Source organism: Rosa rugosa, chromosome 6 (genome assembly GCF_958449725.1).
Source record: "Rosa rugosa chromosome 6, drRosRugo1.1, whole genome shotgun sequence".
Classification (NCBI taxonomy): Eukaryota; Viridiplantae; Streptophyta; class Magnoliopsida; order Rosales; family Rosaceae; genus Rosa; species Rosa rugosa.
In genome coordinates, this window is record NC_084825.1 from 39882604 (window position 1) to 39902495 (window position 19892).

General features: G+C 36.2%; 1 protein-coding gene and 1 long non-coding RNA gene across 2 annotated transcripts; one reads left to right on the forward strand and one right to left on the reverse strand.

Annotated features, from left to right (window-relative positions):
• Positions 1-861: 861 nt before the first annotated feature.
• LOC133713890 (cytochrome P450 703A2-like) lies at positions 862-3204 on the reverse strand. The gene is made up of 2 exons (XM_062139913.1): positions 2272-3204; positions 862-1500 (listed from the first exon to the last, which is right to left on the reverse strand). The coding sequence occupies exons 1-2, from the start codon at positions 3202-3204 to the stop codon at positions 862-864; spliced, it is 1572 nt and encodes a 523-aa protein (XP_061995897.1).
• Positions 3205-18042: 14838 nt separating this feature from the next.
• LOC133718753 (uncharacterized) lies at positions 18043-18878 on the forward strand. Its single transcript, XR_009850554.1, has 3 exons — positions 18043-18354; positions 18523-18564; positions 18682-18878. It is a non-coding gene; the product is annotated as an uncharacterized LOC133718753 (long non-coding RNA).
• The last annotated feature ends 1014 nt before the right edge of the window (positions 18879-19892 follow it).

Sequence of the window (19892 nt, forward strand, 5' to 3'; positions counted from 1 at the left end):
TCTCTGGGCGCAACAGATGGAGCTTTTCCTAAAGCAGCTATGTGTTGCATATGTACTCTACGAGCCATGCCCTAGCCTTATGGTTGGACCTGAAGCAACTACTAAAGACATTGCTCAATCAAAGGTTGCCGTTCAGAAATCGATGGCCAATGACTCCCTATGTCGCCGCACGATCTTGAATGATCACCTGTCTTTTTCTCTGTGTTATACTTGCTTAAAGAAAAAGAAAACTACTACTACTAAAGAACTGTGGGAAGATCTAAAATTTTTATCTGCAACACAACAAAGAGATCTCTAGCTGGTTAGACAGTACGTACATGGAGAAGAAACCAATTGCAGAGCAAGTTCAAGAATTTAATTGCATTTTCGATTCCATGGTTGCTTCTGGAGTTTTGGTTGATGAGAAATTTCACTTTGATGTCATCATCTCTAAGCTCCCCGAGTCATGGAGGGATGTCCGCATCAAGTTGATGCACGAGAAGTATATGTCCATCACAATGCTGATGGACCGTTTGAGGGTTGAAGAAGAGTCACGAATGGAAGCCTTATTCACAAGCTACTGTTCCACCAATATTTCATTGAAATAAGGCTAAAATGAAATGATTTTTCTTTGGTTACATATTTTCATTACAGAGAGTTTTGATATAATGATATTGATCGATTCCATAATAAATTCTTCTTTTCGAAATTCAATTCATAAAAATATACCATTTCTTAAAGAACAATCGGCTTATTATGACCAAAGAAATGATTCAGCTTTACAAGTCAATCACAATTTTCATTTATTTAAATCGAGCTCATTCTACGCACACAACTTATAGCCTAAGATAGGAAATTCATTTGGAAATCTTTCGTATCCAATCAATGATACATATGGTTTGCCAAGCGAGGCCTAGCAACAGCCATCAAAGGTTGAACCTTAGGCATTGTCATTCCATAAACCTCTTTGGTATCAATATCTTCCGGCCTCAAACCCTCCGGTGGTGTCCAGTTAAAACAATGAAAAAGCCGAGCCAAAGCCATCAAGACTAGAGTCACCCCAAGCGGCGCGCCGGGACACTTTCTCTTTCCTGCACTAAAAGGAAGAATTTTGAAATCGACTCCATGGCTAATCTCGACTCGGCTCCCATCATCGAGCCAATGCCGCTCGGGCCTAAACTCCTCGACATTGTCCCATAGCTTTGTGTTTCGGCCCAGCCCATGGGTGTTGATGAAGACACGTGTCTTGGCCGGGATGTAGTAACCGTTGATCCACGTGGCGCGTAATGACTCGTGCGGAATGAGGAAGGGTCCCGCCGGATGCATGCGGAAGGTTTCGCGTACAACGCAGCGTAGGTAGTTAAGATGGGGTAGGTCTGATTCGTTGACCATTCTATGTTGACCCACGACTAAATCGAGCTCTTCTTGGATCTTACGGAGGACACGTGGATGCTTGATCACCTCGGCCATCGCCCATTCGTTGGTCACAGCTGAAGTGTCTGTGGCAGCAGCTATCATATCCTGAAACTCATAAATACTGTATAATTTAAGGAATTGGCAACTAAAATTTTAGACAAATTAGTAGTTCTTGATTTAATCAACAACAAACATAATAAAGAATCTTTTCTTTATTCTGGAATTTTGTATACCACAGTAGAATACGATAATGATACTCTAATTTTAACTTAACTAGCAACGTGCCCACATTTTTCGCGGGTGATAATGTGATGTTAATGAAAAATAGATCGATTAAAAAAAATAGTGGTTATTTATTTTTTAGACATAGAATAGTGGTGGGTATTTTTTTCAATTGCCTCTTTTATTTATTTATATTTTATTAACTTAATTTAATAATTATGTTATTGAAAGGTATTATAGGCACTTTCAAAATTTGGTGAAGCCTTTGATACCAAAAGAGGGCCTCCAATTATAGTAGTAGAGATATGCTCTATCGGTGAACTGTGGCATGTTAGTTATTTTAAAATAACTGGCACCGTATAGGTCACAAGTTTAAATTTCACTGACATTATGGAATGGATAGGGTGGGATAAAAATTGTCATTTCTATTCAAAAAAAGAAAGAAAAAAACTTAAATGTACTCCAAATTGAATATTTAATAAATCTTTTCTATACGCAATACCAAATTGAATATTTAATAACTCTTTTACGAAATAAAAGTAGTAAGACCCTCATTCCTAATAGACACGTACATCATCATCCAGGCTTTCTATAATAATTTTCCTATAAAGTTAAAGAAAATTAAAACTAGATCTAAATTATGCAAAGGTTTACCTGTATTAGAGCTTTGATTTCCACATCCTCCATATGCTTTTTCCCATCCTCACCTGGCAAAGACAACAAAACATCAACAAAGTCCATTTCTGCCCCATCTTCCTCTCCTCCAGTTGGCTTGCTCTTCTCCTCCCTTACCCTCCTATGCTCTTCAAGAATCTTGGTATGAAAATCATCTACCCTTTTCTCCACTTCCCTCATTTTCTTCTCACAACCGTAAGGATCCACCCACCTCCAAATTGGCAAGTAATCTCCCAAATATATCAACCCCAACAGCCAAAATAACTCATGGGTTATGTGCATGAACTCCATGGCCTCTTGTGGACCTGCCGACCCGGCCCCAAAATATTGTTTACCAAGCAACATCCTAGTCACATTGTTCATAGACCACCCACCCAACACTTCCCTCAAGTTCACTGCCTTCCCCGTCTGGGCCGTGGCCCAAACATCTTGTACGAGGTGTTGGGCTTCATCGGCTCGGTGTTTGGCAAAAGACTCGAGGCGTTTTGTTGTTAGCAAGTGTTCCATGCATATTCGCCTCATTCGCTTCCATTGTGGGCCCAATGGGGCAAGCGCAACGTCGCCACAACCATAGGCCAAATGCACCGCGGCCAAAGTTCGCGGCCGTGATGCAAAGACGTCATCTTGTTGAATAAGTATTTCACGTATGATGTCAGGGTCGTTGGTGGTGATGGCATCAATGCTCCCAAGTCGTAGGTAGACCAGCGGCCCATAATTGTCGCATAAAGATGCCATGTCTCTGTGGGGTAGAGGGCCCAACCGCAGTAGGTTTCCCAACACCGGCAATCTTGCCGGCCCGGGAGGAAAAACCTTCTCGGTTTTTGGCCCAAATCTCCGCTTCACCAATTGGTATATGATACTAGCAATTGTGGCTGCAATAATAAAAGACACAGGAGAGGTATGTAAATCCATCTATAAACTATACAAGGATGATGAGGTTCGCATACTTTGTTCTTTGGTTCATCCCTCGTATATAAAGAATGAAACAATGTGGGAAGGAAAAAGATTGTTTAACAACATTTTAGCTTACACCGTGCTCTTTGCATGCTTCTAATGTTGGTGTAAAATGTTAATAGCGTGTTATTCTACTTTGAAACTATACAACTGTTCCTCTTTTATTCTAGGAAAAGAAAAGGTGACGACGAAAGTTGAACTCTCAGTCTCGTATATACCATGAATATGTAGGATAGCTGTGCTTTACAGTTTACCCTATACAATTGGTTCAAAAAGTTCAATTCAATTATGGTCTTCGTGTTGGCCATGCTACCTTTTCTCCCCTTCCTCTAAAACTAGGTTATGTAATCATGCCTCCAAGTGTTCAAGTTAAAAGTAGAAGCACAAGTGTCAAGAAGAGGAACCCCTCAAACCTCAATGAGGTGAAGAACTTGGTATTTATCTATTATGATAGCAGCATCGAAATCGTGAAGACTGAAGACTAATTACCATGCCAGCACTAGAGTTTCGCTGTTAGGGGAGTGAAATTGGCTCCCTGTTATGCAAACCACACCTCTTTCTTCGTTTTTGCGCGAGTGCTTTTATACATATAGCCATGTGTTTATCAAAAGAAAGAGGGAGCTGGCCCGTATATATGGTTTGCTAAAAAGGGGTCAATTTAGCTTCCCAATTAAATTAACAAATATATATGTTCAAAGCGTTGTGTACTGATGAAACTTGGCATAATCTCAAGCTGCAGGCATGAGAGCTAGGAAGATGGAGAAACACCTAGAAGCAACAGAAATGAGTGGCATGGGAGAGAACGCTGACAATATGTAGAACATGATGAGAACTTAGAAGGATCACTCCCAGAAACCCATTTCCATTGACCTCTGGGAGGCCTATCTCCCATGTCAACTCAAGCCAATTCTAAGAATATGTAACTGGCAAATACAATCAGATAGTCATCGGAACTAACTATGGGTTCCATTTATAATGAACCCTCCAGGGAAACCTAGGTAATTAAGTCAAAGAATAAGCATGATGAGAGATGCATCTCTGCTGGCTCCCATGCGAGTATTGACATACAAAACGGATAGTTCAAATTCAAGACATTAGCACTTAATGCATTCATGCATTCCACGCACTAAAGTCTGGTGACCCTATCAGGCTAGTCCACTAGTTCAATCAACGGTAAAAATTGTTCACAAGAAAATTACAAACTTTTAATGCATTTTATTAAAAACTGAAAAGTAATAATGGTATTTAATTAGTTGTATTTAAAACTCAAATCGAGATGTTACCAACTAATATATTTCTGCATTCTCCGTACTAAAGTTTGGTCGTCTTGTCAGGCCAGTTCACTAGTTCAATCAACGTTAAAAAGTGCTCGGAGGAAAATTACAAATTATTTATTCATTTTGTAAAAATTCAATTAAAGGTACTTAATGAGTGGTATTTGATACTGATCAATTTGAGACGTCAGTACCTAATACATTCCCGCATTCTCCGCACAAAACGTTGCTCACCTTGTCAAGCATGACCTAGTTCAATCAATGCTAAAAATTGCTCACATGAATGTTGCGAACTTTTGATTCCTTCTATAAAATTACAATCACCTTCTAAATGTCTACATTCTCCACATTAAAATCTGGTCATTCTGTCTGATTTGTTCACTAGTTTAATCAACGTTAAAAATTGTTCACATGAAAGTTTCAATCTTTTGATTCTTTTTATAAAATTTTTATTAATGGTATTTAATTAGTACTATTTGAAACTCAATTCAAGATGTCACCACGTATTACATGCTTGCATTTTCTGCACTTACATTTAGTTGTCCTGTCAGGCTTGTCCACTAGATCAATAAATGTTAAAAATTGTTCACATGAAAGTTGAATTTTTTTTTTTTTTTGGGTAAAAGTCCAATAAAAGGTATTTAATTAGTTAAAACTCAATTTGACACGTGACTACCTAATATATGCTTGCATTCTCTGCACTAAAGACTGTTCATCCTGTCAAGCATGACCACTAGTTCAATCAACGTTAAAAATTACTCATATAGAAGTTGCAAACTTTTGATTCGTTCTATAGAAATTTCAAATAATGGTATTTGGAAATCAATTCAGACGTCACCACCAACTACATTCATGTATGCATTCTCCACAATAAAGTTTGGTCTTCAGACATGTCCATTAGTTTAATCAACGTTAAAAATTGCTCACCTGAAAGAATTAAACTTTTGATCCGTTTTGTAAAAATTTAATTAATAGTATTTAATTAGTGGTAGTTGAAACTCAATTCAAGACATCACCACCTAATACATACCTGCATTCTCTGCTCTAACATCTAGTCGCCCTGTAATACTTGTCCATTAGTTCAATCAACGTTAAAAATTGCTCACGCAAAGTTACAAACTTTTTTATTTCTTTAGTGAAAATCCAATTAATGGTATTTAATTAGTGGTATTTGAAACTCAAATTGAACAAATACAAACTAATGCATGTACATATTCATTTCACGCACTAAAGTTGCTTCAAATCTTTAGTCCTCATTCTTCTGTCTCCTTTCCTGGCTCCCACTAAAACCTAGTTCACATGGAAATTGCAACTTTTGATTCGCTAACCAATTAATGGTAATTATAACTCAAATTAAAACTTCTGTCTATACATATATTTGTTAGTTTTTGATTGATGATAATTAAAGTTGCAGATATTAAAACTCTAATAATATGTTTGGATCGGTCCACTAATTCAATTAACTTTCAAAACGACTCATGCTCATTTTAGATAGTATTTTCTTAACATGAAAATTGAAGGACGAACTAAAGAATCCTTCTGAGGGAAAGTTTCTAGAGAGAGAGGGTCCTCCTTCTCTCTAGAAATTTTCTCAAATCAGCCATCATTTTGAGAGTCTCACCATCACCTTCGTTTCCACCACCACCACCACTACTTTTATCTCCATCTCCACTCCATCCACCCAGCCTTTTTCTTGACCAGATCTGCCCTTTTCCTTCATTTTCCTTCATTTTCCTTCTCTTTCTCTTCCCTCTATTTCCTTCAAGTTCTCCATCTACCCATCACTTGCTGCTGCCATCATGAGCTTTGCCATGACTGGGCGAGCTCTCACTCTCACCAACCACATCACCTCTCCACCTCTTCACTCCATCACCACAACCTAAATCCTATTTCACATCAACTCTTCATCAATTTTTAGCACAGATCTTCCTCCTAGCCTCCTTTGTTATTGTTTTTGTTTGACAGGTTTGACCAATTTAGCTTTCAGATCGGCTCCATGCTCCACCACCTCTAAACAAACTTTCACCCGTTGGTGGATTTTTGTTATCTCAACAGAGGGTGTCCAGATTACCTCGGTAATCACTCCCTCTTCGGTTACTCGGTTTCTATTGGGCGTTCTTGAGCCCGGCGTGTGTCACAACCAGTGGAGAAGGCGGTACGATCTGATGCTGCGGCGGCGAATTAACGCCAAGCAACAACTTGATTACTGCGGCAGGAAGACTATGCGGCTGATGAAGATATGGTGGCTGTTAGAAAGTTTAGGGTTTCTTTCTTTTACCTTTGGGCATCTGACTTGTAATTTGGTCACATCCATTATGGGTTGTATTTTGTTTATGCTGGGCTTAAGTGCCTCTATTGCTGGGCCTATGTGCCTCTTGTTGCTGGGGCCTATGTGCCTCTTGATGCTGGGGTCTTTTGTACCTCTTGTATTTGGATATACCAGTTGGACCATCTAATACTTTTTTTTTCATTGACCAAAAAAAAAAAACATGAAAATTGAAACTCTGATTCTATTTTATAGAACCAATTAGATCAAACTCGATTGGAGCAATTCAATCAAATATATTTACAACTTCGAAGGCTTAGGGATCGAGTGATAATTTTCCTGCGCGCATAAAATTAATTCAACCATAAACAAATAACAAGTTTTTGTCTTTGGTAAACCTAATGGCTCACATGGCTAGAATAAGAGGTGGCACAGTTTGTTTTGCAAAGAATATCATAGAGACGAAGACAAGCTACACAATAGGAGTAATTGAATTTCAATCAAAAGTGGATGTGAAATTGCATGTATATGTTAATTTTCAATACATACGGAACCAAAATTTCGAACACAATAACTTCTATATTTGAATTTTCTGGAAATATTTGATTTTGCAATTTTGTAAATGAACTTGAAGATCAACAACTTCCAGTGATGATCTTGTTGCTGCAGATATGAAGGAGGCTTCCTCAGACTGTGATGAAGAACACTTTGCCAGTTGCTACGTACTCAATCAATTACCTGCTAATCAACCCTAAACAATAAGAAATTAATACCGAATAGTTTAACTGATAAACTTTATGAAAAGAAGGCAAAGTTTATTAAACTCATCCCATATCAAGTGGCTGGCATGAGAGGAAGGAGGAGAGACACCCAAAGACAATAGAAATGGGTGGCATGGGAAAGAAGCCAATAAATTTGGTCACCTTCTTAATTTTCATAAGAAGATGAAGTGAAAAGAGAAGGAATTCTTTCCCAACCACCCATCTCCACTAGCCTTTGGGAGGCCAATCTCTCATTTCAACTCAGCCAATTCTAAGAAAGTTGTGCTACTAGTGCTAAACATATATATGAACAAGAGATTGAACATGCACACCCTTATATAGCAAAGCCTCTAGGGCACCAATGTAAATAACTTGATAAAAATGGGTAATTAGTTGGAACATTTCAATAAAAACAGCCTATTTAAAACTCAATCAATGATAAAATTTGCTCACATGAAAGTTGCAAACTTCTGATTTTTTGTAAAAGTCCAATTAAAGATATTTAGTTAGTGGTATCTAAAACTCAATTCGAGACGTCACCAACGAATAGATGTCTACATTCTCGGTACTAAAGGCTGCTTACCCTGTCAAACATGACCACTAGTTTAATCAACATTAGAAATTGCTCACATGAAAGTTTCAATCTTTTGATTCCTTCTATAAGTTTTCAGTGATGGTATTTAATTAGTGGTATTTAAATCTCAATTCAAACGTCACCACTTACTAGATGTCTGCATTCTCCGCACTAAAGTTTTGTCATTCTGTCATACATGTCTACTAGTTTAATCAAAGTTAAAATTGCTCACATGAAAGTTGCAAACTTTTGATTCTTTTATAAAAATCCAATTGAAGTTATTTAATTATGGTATTTGAAATTCAATTCAAGATGTCACCCCCTAATACATGCCTACATTCTCTACACTAAACATTGATCACCCTGTCAAGCATGACCTCTAGTTCAGTCAACGTTAAAAATTGCTCACATGAAAGTTGTAAACTTTTTATTCTTTTTGTAAAAATTGTATAAATAGTATTTCATTAATCACGTTTGAAATTCAATTCAAGACGTCACCACCTAATACATGTCTGCTGTTGACACCCAAAAATCCAGCTAACAAGCCTAATTCATGCTTTAAGCTCAACTCAAATTCGAGGCAAATTACACCTGCAACCATCACGCCACGCACGTGGACCCAAGCTACATTCATGCACTTGAGGCTTACAAGAATGGGTGTGGTGTGGAAGGTAACAGAATTGCATGAGGCCCGTTAATAGTTTTAGGTTGGTTGATAATTTTGGACTTGGGACCAAAATTCATACCTAACTCGTAATACGGGTAAGTGAAGAAGAGATAACCCAAACTTTTAAGCCTTATTTATCAATCATAAACAGCAAATCTCTTTTACAATAATTCTCTTATAACCTTAAGCCAAATAACCAAGCATCTTTTTTTTTACACATCAATAACTTACTGTCACATGCGTAACAAAAAGCCTAAAGTACAGCAGCAAATCCTGCCTAAATCATGGCAGAAAATCTGCCAAACCTATTCCACAATCTCCTTTAGATAGAACCTAACAGACTAAGAGGCACTACAAAATCTAATACATGCATTTAACACAAGCGATCTCTTTACCCAGCAGTAGAGATCTTCCACCAAGATTTCTTTAGCTGCTGGAATTGCATATAAATAGCTACTGCTATTAACTAAAGAGGGGGAATGGGGTATGCTAGCAAGCTCTCTAGCATTCTTCTTCTGCCATGCTTCATCTTTCCCAAATCCACCCTTAGTTTTCCATCCTTCCCAATTCATCTCATGTCCAAATCTCTTATTCTATATACCTAAACCAATATACCATCACTGTTGAGATCTCTTCTTCTGAAACTCATGCTTTTCTAGCTCCCACGCCATGCACATCTTGCTAAGCGCTCCATTAAAAGTAACAAACAAGCAGTTCACTGCCATGAATGAGTATTGAGCTGCCGGGAAGAACACAACAGCAAGCTTCCTAGGATTCCCAGTCCTTTGAAGTTTGTTGGGCCTAGTCTTCGCTTACTCAGACAAAGGGGACAAGATTTTGGGCTCGACCATGGTGATTTCACTACCGTACAACCCTGATCAAAAGTGCCCCTATACCTGCATTCTCTGCACTTACTTCTGGTTGTAGTGTCAGGCTTGTCCACTGGTTCAATCAACGTTAAAAATTGCTCACATGATAACTGCAAACTTTTTATTCTTTTCTAAAATTCTAGCTAGTAAAGATATTTAATTAGTGGTATTTGAAAACCTATTCGAGAAGTCACCACCTAATACATATGTCTGCATTCTTTGCACTAAAGGTTGCTCACCTTGTCAAGCATGACCTCTAGTTCAATCAACGTTAAAATTGCTCATTTAAAAGTTGCAAACTATTGATTCTTTCTATGAAATTTCAGTCACCTCATAAATGTCTGCATTCTCCATACTAAAATCTTGACACTCTATCAGACATGTTGACTAGTTTAATCAATGTTAAAAATTGTTCACTTGAAAGTTTCAAACTTTTGATTCTTACTAATGGTATTTAATTAACACTAGCTATTAGAAACTCAATTTAAGATATCACCACCGAATACATGCCTACATTATCTGTACTTAAGACTAGTTGTCCTGTTAGGCTTGTCCACTAGTTCAATCAACGTTAAAAATTGTTCACATGAAAGTTGCAAACTTTTGATGTTTTAGTAAAATTTCAATTAAAGGTATTTAATTAGTGGTATTTGAAACTCAATTCGAGACGTCACCACTTAATACATGTGTGCATTCTCTGCACTAAACATTTTTCACCTTGTCAAGCGTGACCACTAATTTAATCAACATTAAAAATAACTCACATGAATGCTGCAAACTTTTGATTCCTTCTATAAAATTTTCATTAATGGCATTTAAAAATCAATTTAGACGTCATCACCACTACATGTATGCATTCTCCGCACTAAAGTTTGGTCACTTTGTCAAACATGTCCATTAGTTTAATCAACGTTAAAAATTGCTCTCATGAAAGTTTCAAACTTTTGATTCCTTTTGTAAAAATTCAGTTATTGGTATTTCATTAGTGGTATTTGAAACTCAATTCAAGATGTCACCACCTAATACATGCTTTCATTCTCTGCACTAACGTCTAGTCGCCCTGTGAGGCGTATCCACTAGTTCCATCAACGTTAAAAATTGCTCGCACAAAATTGCAAAGTTTTTATTCCTTTTGTAAAAATTCAATTAATGTCATTTAATTAGTGGTGTTTGAAATTCAAATCGAACCAATACAACCTAATGCATGTACATATTCATTCCACGCACTAAACTGGCTTCAAATCTTCTGTCCTCATTCTTTTGTCTCCTTTCCTGGCTCCCACCAAAACCTAGTTCACATTGAAATTGCAACTTTTGATTCATGAACCAATTAATGGTAACTAAAAATCAAATTCAAACTTTTATCTATAGAAATATTTGAATATTTTTTAGATTAATGGTAATTAAAGTTACAGATATTAAAACTCTAATAATTAGTTCGGGTCGGTCCACTAATTCAATTGACGTTCAAAAGGACTCGTACTCATTTAAGATAGTATTTTTTTAACATGAAAACTAAAACTTTGATTCTATTTTATAGTACCAATTAGAACTCAATTTGACCAATTCAATCGAACAGATTTACAACTTCAACGGCTTAGAAATCGAGGGCACGTTTACTTACTTGGAAGGAAAGGGAATGATTACGGGGTAAAAACATTCCTGCGTTTACTAACACATAAAGGAATCAGAATGATTCCGGGTAAAAGAATTTCTGCGTTTACTAACACATGAAGGAATCGGAATGGATGTAGGTCCCACCTCCTTATCAGGAATCGATTCCTGAATACTCAGGAATTCGATTACGAAGGGGGGAGATGGGTTTAGGAATCATTCCTCCGGAATCAATACCGATTCCTTTCTTCTCCCATTCCACTTGTCTCCGATTCATGATTATTTTCCATTCCAAGTAAGTAAACGTGCCACGAGTGATAATTTTCCTTCATAAAACAGATTCAAGCATAAACAAATTACATAATTTGTTTTATGTAGTCCTGGTGATTCACTTGTGCTACAAAGATAGAAGGCGGTATAGTTTGTTTTTCGAAGAATATCGTAGAGATGAAGACAAGCTACACAATATCTAGGAGTAAATTGAGTTCCAATCAAAATTGGATACGGACTTCCATGTGTATGTTAATTTCAATACATATAGAACCCAAATTTCGAACATAATAATTTCTCTTTTTCAATTTTCTGGAAAGATTTGATTTTGCGCTTTAGTAAATGAACTTGAAGATTGCTTGAAGATGTTGATGATCTTGTTGTTGTGGATATGAAGGAGGCTTCCTCAAACTATGATAAATGACACCAGATGCTACGTGCTTGATCAATTACCTGCTAATCAACCCTGAACAATAAGAAATTAATACCAAATGATTTAACTGATAAACTTTACAAAAAGAAGGCATAGTTTATTAAACTCATGCATCCCATAATCTCAAGCAGCTAGCATGAGAGGAAGAAGGAGAGACACCCAAAGACAATAGAAATGGGTGGCATGGGAAAGAAACCGATATATTTGGTCACCTTCTTAATTTCCTTGAAGAATATGAAGTGAACAGAAAATGATTCTTTCCCAACTACCCATCTCTATTACCCTTTGGGAGGCCAATCTCCCATTTCAACTCAGCCAATTCTAAAGAGTTGTGCAACTAGTGTTAACCATAGATATGAACATGAGACCAAACTCGCACGCCCTTATATAGCGAAGCCTCTAGGGCACCAATGTAAATAATTCAATATGAAGGTGTAATTAGTTGAAACATTTTGACAAAAATAACGTATTTAAAATTTAATCAACAATAAAAATTGTTCACATGAAAGTTGCAAACTTTTAATTTCTTTCATAAAGGTCCAATTAAAGATATTTAATTAGCGGTATATATATAAAACTCAATTCGAGACGTCACCACCTAATATTTGTCTGCATTCTCCGCACTAAAGGCTGGTCACCCTGTCAAGCATGACCACTAGTTTAATCAACGTTAGAAATTGCTCACATAAAAGTTTCAAACTTTTGATTCCTTTTATAATATTTCAATTAATGGTATTTAATTTGTGTTATTTGAATCTCAATTCAAATGTCAGCACTTACTAGATGTCTGCATGTCTGCATTTTCCGCACTAAATTCTTGTCACTCTGTTAGACATGTCCACTAGTTCAATATACGGTAAAAATTGCTCACATTGAAGTTGAATTTTTTTTATTCTTTAGTAAAAATCCATTTAAAGGTATTTGATTAGTGGTATATGAAACTCAATTCCAGACGTCACCGCCTAATACATGTTTGCGTTCTCCGTACTAATAAACACTGTTCATCCAATCAAGTGTGACCACTAGTTCAATCAACATTAAAAATTGCTCACATGAAAGTTGCAAACTTTTGATTCTTTCTATAAAATTTCAATTACTGGTATCTGAAAATCAATTCAGAAGTCACCAATTAATGGTATTTCAATTAATGGTATTAAAATTTGAGAATAAAAGGAGACAAAGTGAGTTTCGTCCCCTATTTATCTGATTAGCGTCATTAAATTTAAAATACAAAATATAAAAGGAGACGGATTTAGTTTCGTCCCCTATTTGTCCGATTGGCGCCATTAAATTTGAAAAAAAAAAAATTTGAATAAAAGGAGACAGTGTGAGTTTCGTCCCCTATTCGTCTGATTGGCGCCATTAAATTTGAAAAAAAAAATTGAAAATAAAGGCACGTTTACTTACTTGGAATGGGAGTGAATGATTACAGGGTAAAATTATTCCTACGTTTACTAACACATAAAGGAATCGGAATGATTTCGGATAAAAGAATTCATGCGTTTACTAACACATGAAGGAATCGGAATGGATGTAGGTCCCACCTCCTTATAAAGAATCGATTCCTGAATACTCCTCCTTATAAAGAATCGATTCCTGAATACTCAGGAATTTGATTTCGAAGGGGGAGATGGGTTTAGGAATCAATATCGATTCCTTTCTTCTCTCATTCCAGTTGTCTCCGATTCATGATTATTTTCCATTCCAAGTAAGTAAACGTGCCATAAAAGGAGACGGAGTGAGTTCGTCCCTTATTCCTCTGATTGGCGCCAATTTAATTAATTTTCCCTCCATTCTCTCAATATTCGATTTTCAAAGCATGCCTTTATGATAGAACTAATATGGAGATTAACTATGATGGTCCATTAAGTCCAAGCAGTGATGAGGAGCACAATGTATCTGGAGGTATGTATGTAAATTTGGTTATGTTTTTATCGGTGTGAATTTAGAGTTTTATTAATCAGGTTCTATTTTTTCTGGTTTGGGAGGCACATAGATCAGAAGTTGCAATTTGCATCTTAATTACATGGTAATGAAAGAGTTCTTGGTGAAGTTAGAGAGAAATAAAACTACTATAATATGGTTTGAAATTAAGTTGGTGAAGTGTTCGTTTATGGTTGATTAAAGACATCGGAATCTTGTTTCAAGTTGTCATTTTCCGCCACCCTGCATATATTCAACCTGGAACTTTCACCTTATAAATACTCAGCTAACTTTTTAATCATCATTTGCTTGGAGTGAAACCAACAGAAAATACTATATATGTCATAGTCCATTTCCGAGTGAATGATAGAGATGATTATTTTTTTCATCTTTGAAAGGGAAAAATGATTGTCCCACTGAAAAATATGGGGAAGGCACCTTTACCACACGAAGACTCCTAACACGAAAAACTGAGGTTCTTAGGAGGATGCAGATTGATGATGAGGGTAATAAGGATGAAGTTGAAGATGAGGGTGATAAGAGTGATGAGGTTGGTTTTGAAGATGAGGACGACTTTGATATGATGATGATGATTCTATTGAAGACCTTGATGATTTTTCACCATGCTCAAAATCAGTGAGCAAATCTACCTCAGCATCGCGGCTTCATAGGAGAAAGAGAAGTTGTGGTGGTACACTGGTACTGGTACTGAAGAACAAAGCAATATCAAACATGCTGCTGCTGGCTCGTCTAGCATTCAAAGAAGTTTCCTAGAAGAGAGACCTGAGATTACAAGACTGAGAAAATCAATAGCTCTTCAGAGAGGTATTCAAATCTAAATATGTAAATCCGTGTAACCCTTCTTTCATGGTTTCTCTGAGTCATTTGAGTGCCCATGGACGCTCTGTGGTAAGCTTTCTACAGACAACTACACTTGCCTTCAAAATTCACTACTAGCAAAATAACAACACACACGGATTTACTGTAGTTAAAAGCCACAGAAATCCGTGTGAAATACAAATACTAACAGAAATCCGTGTGAAATGAGCATAATCAGGCCCACAATAATTTATACAATAACAATATCAACGGAAATCCGTGTGCATAAACAACGGTCACAGATATCTGTGTAAAAACTAAAACATTTTCACACGGATATCTGTGTGGAAATCAATTCACACTGATTTCTGTACGTATTATAAATTAGTTTATTTCGAAATAATTAATTTTTTATGTTATGTGAATTATCAAGGGACGAATTTCCGTTACAATAAGTATTTGATACAGATATCTGTGTGAAAAGAACATAATTGAGCCCCACAGTGATTTATACAATAACAATATCGACGGAAATCCGTGTGAATAAACAATAGTAACAGATGTCTGTGTAAATGATAAAATATTTTTACACGGATATCTGTGTGCAGATCAATTCACACTGATTTCTGTGTGAAAATCCGAAATTAGTTTATTTCGGAATCATTAATTTTGTTTGTTATGTGAATTACGGAGGGACAGATTTCCGTTATAATAAGTATTTGATACAGATTTCTGTGTGAAATGAGTAATACACACGGATTTCTGTGTGAAAATGTTGACACAGATATCCGTGTGAAAAGAACAGTGAGCTACAGAATTCCGTGTGAAAATGAGACTACACACAGAAATCCTTGTGAATAAACAATAGTAACTGATGTCTGTGTAAAAACTAAAACCTTTGCACACGGATATCCGTGTGAATAGAACCATTAGCTACAAAATTCCGTGTGAAAAAGTATATATATATATTTTTTTCTTTTTCTTCTTTTTTTAAAGATGATCAAAGGATTTCACTCCTACCCCCATGGTGACTCGAACCCATGACTTCGTACATATGTATATAAGGTTAACCACTTATTTGATATTGAAAGAACGGCGGATTGAGTTAATTTTTTTACACCATACCTATTAATACGCTATAAAAAGATGAGTAATGTCAAATTTATCATTTTTTATTTTTATTTTTTGGATTGCACAAAATTCTTGTATATCTACTAATGTGGTATAACTAGTTTATTAGTTATAATGAAAAGTATACCTTCCATAAGCAACAATGCATAGGAAATAGACTTTATCAAAATCGACCGTAGGATGTTATCATGATAAGAATAAATGGTTGTGTTCAAAATTTCAGCTATTTTCGTCGTCGTTTGGGTTTCGATCTAGTAGCTCAACCCTAAACTTTAAATACTACATAAAACTAATATGCTCATAACCGCTCACTCGTAACTTATTTTTTTGATCTGTAAACTCTCATGCTCTCATGGGTAGAAGCTATATCAACTAATGTAAAAATTTCTGAAATTTTATCTCCTCAAGGGTCGGCTCCCCTTTGGGAAGTAGAAGCGTTTAAAGGGTTGACCGGTTTTTGGTACAGACATCTGTGTGAAATGAGTAACACACACGGATCTCTGTGTGAAATGTTAACACGGAAATCCGTGTGAAAAGAACCATTTGCTACAGAATTCCGTGTGAAAAACTCTATTAGCTACAGAATTCCGTTACAATAAGTTTTTAGTAAAGAAAAGTATACCTTCCATGAGCAACAATGTGGAGGAAATAGACTTTATCAAAATCGACCGTTAGATGTTTTCATGATTAGAATAAATAGTTATGGTCAAAATTTCAGCTATTTTTGTTATCGTTTAGGTCTCGATCTACTAGATCAACCCTGAACCCTAAATACCACATAAAACTAATATGCTCATAACCGCTCATTCGCAACTTATTTTTTCGATCTGTCAGCTCTCATACTCTCATGAATATGAGGTATACGAAATAATGTAAAAATTTTGAAAAGTTTATCTCCTCGTGGTTTTACTCCCCTTAGGGAAGTATAGGTGTATATAAGGTTAACCACTTTATTTGATATTGAAATAACGACGGATTGAGTTAATTTTTTTACACCATACCTATTAATACGCTATAAATATATGGGTAAAGTCAAATTTATCAATTTTCAATTTTTATTTTTTGGATTGCACAAAATTCTTATATGTCTACTAATGTGGTATAACTAGTTTATTAGTTCTAATGAAAAGTATACATTCCATAAGCAACAATGCATAGGAAATAAACTTTATCAAAATCAATCGTAGGATGTTATCATGATAAGAATAAATGGTTGTGTTCAAAATTTCAGCTATTTTCGTCGTCGTTTGGGTTTCGATCTAGTAGGTCAACCCTAAACCTTAAATACTACATAAAACTAATATGCTCATAACCGATCGCTCGTAACTTATTTTTTTGATCTGTAAACTCTCATGCTCTCATGGGTAGAAGCTATATCAACTAATGTAAAAATTTCTGAAATTTTATCTCCTCAAGGGTCGGCTCCCCTTTGGGAAGTAGAAGCGTTTAAAGGGTTGACCGGTTTTTGGTACAGACATCTGTGTGAAATGAGTAACACACACGGATATCTGTGTGAAATGTTAACACGGAAATCCATGTGAAAAGAACCATTTGCTACAGAATTCCGTGTGAAAAACTCTATTAGCTACAGAATTCCGTGTGAAAACTCTATCAGCTACAGAATTCCGTTACAATAAGTTTTTAATACGGAATTCTATGTGAAATGAGCAACACACAAATATCTGTCTGTGTGAAATGTAGACACAGATATCTGTGTGAAAAAATAGAATAGAGACAGAATTCTGTGTAAACAATAATTAACATGACTAGTTATATATTACCTAGATAAATACACACGAATATCAGTGGTAAATATATATGTATCTCACACGGATTTTCGTGGTAAATTTTTTCCCGCTCACTTTTTTGGAACAAATTCAATTTCCCTCCCCTAGTAGTATTACACACGGATTACTGAGGTACATACACACGGATATCAGTAGCAAAAGTAAATGTATTTCACACGGATTTCCGTGGAAATTCCGCTTATAATGAGCAAATTGATCCAAATCTGAATCTATTGAGTTACTGAAGTAAATTCACACGGATATCTGTAACAAATTTAAATGTATTTCACACGGATATCTGTGTGAAATATTATAAACATACAGATTTCCGTGCATCACTGCTGCTTAAAACCAGATTGGGTAAATTGAAAAGCCTCCTCCGAATTCTCCTCTGTCTCCCTCTCTCTCATCTCCTCCACCCACTGCCCCCTCCCCCACCCTCTTCTCCGCCTCCCCCTCGCTCTCATATCCCAGCTCCTCTTCTCTGCCTCCCTCTCTCTCATCTCCAAATTGTTTTGGTTTAATGGAGGACAGAGGAACTAGATCTGTTTTCTCTCTCCTCCGACACCCACTTCCGGTCACCACCGTGACTCACCTCCACCATCACAGACCTCACCGACCTCCGACGAGTTTAACGCAGCCTCCTTGACTTCCGGCAACAACCCGTGAAGGACCCTGTGCTTTTTCTCAAACCGACGTCGTCTTACTTGGAAAACGGAGGTGAGCATCGATATATTCTGCTTTCATTTTGTTCTTCCATTTATGTCGAAATCAGTCATTCTGTTTTGTAATCATTCTTTTCTGTAATTGTGTTACTAGTTTGGATTTCATCTATTTCTGAATTTGAGTGTCTTATGGATTTGGTTTTCGCCTTTTGGGTGTTTATAGGCAGTACTCCTGGGCTCGATATCGAAGTACTCCCTGAATCAGGTATAATTTTCGTTATTATCTTTGGGTTTTATACTTTTGGTTCTCTTCAGTTGATTTGATGATTGAATTGGGTTGTAGAAGTTTATAAATCCAAACATGATAAATGTATTTCAGCAGGGGCCTTTGTGTTATGCTTCCTCCACTCTCAGATGCAACACCAGCACCTCAACACACCCGCTCATTGTTTTTAGGAAGTATCTTTTGCACATGTGGTGAAGGAACTAATGTCCATAAATAGCTTCTAGGATATTGTATTTCCTTTTCGATTTGCAATTAAGAAACTATTTGTATATGATGACTCTATGAATATAAGTTCGCATATTCTTTTCTTAATTTATTGTTATTTTATGAGTTATTGATCTGATTGTATCAACTTTAATTAAGTAAAACAGAACATAAAGCATAATAAGAAAATTAACGAAATTGGTTCCTAATTAATTAGCAGTTTTTTTTTTTTTTTTTCTTATAAATGCTATCACTTTTACACACAGAAATCAGTGAGAGTTAGGGTAAAAGAATTTGACACAGAAATCCGTGTGAGATAGGAAGTTATTCACACGGATTGCATTTCATTACGGTAATTTATATTCATGGAAAGACAGTGGGGCCCACGTCTAATATTCACACGGACAAAATAATCCGTGTGAGATAAGTACATATTTGACACAGAAATCTGTGTGAGATAGGCAAACATTTGCTACAGAAATCCGTGTGAAATAGAGTTGTTCACACGGACTGTTTTCCATTACGGTAATTGATATTTATGGAAAGATAGTGGGGCCCACGTAAGTATTTCACACGGACAACATAATCCGTGTGAGATGAGCATTACCCCCCCTCCAAACCGCACGGTAACACCAATCTGTGCGTGTACTGTGTGTAAAAGCTATCTCACACGGATTTCCGTGTGAAAAAGTCTTATTACCCACAGATTAAAATCCGTGGGTAATTGTTGTTTTGCTAATAGTGATTGTTGCCAACTTTTACAGAGATTTCAGTGTGAAAAAGATCAAGCAAAACATATATACGGGACAAGCTAAGGTACTGTGATGTTTATCATACACTCATTTTATATTTATTTGAACAAAAATTACAACTTATATGAATCAAAATTACAACATTGAGAACAAAGTTACCATATTCATTTACACTATTTACATATAATTAAACAAAAATTACAACATTGACAACGAATTTGTTAAAAACATGTAACAAAGTCATAGGTGATGTAATTACTACTAATAAAACTAAGATTACACAAAATAGGACTCAACTTTACCACTCTGACAACAAATTTGTTGTCACATTTATAAATGTGTGTATGACAT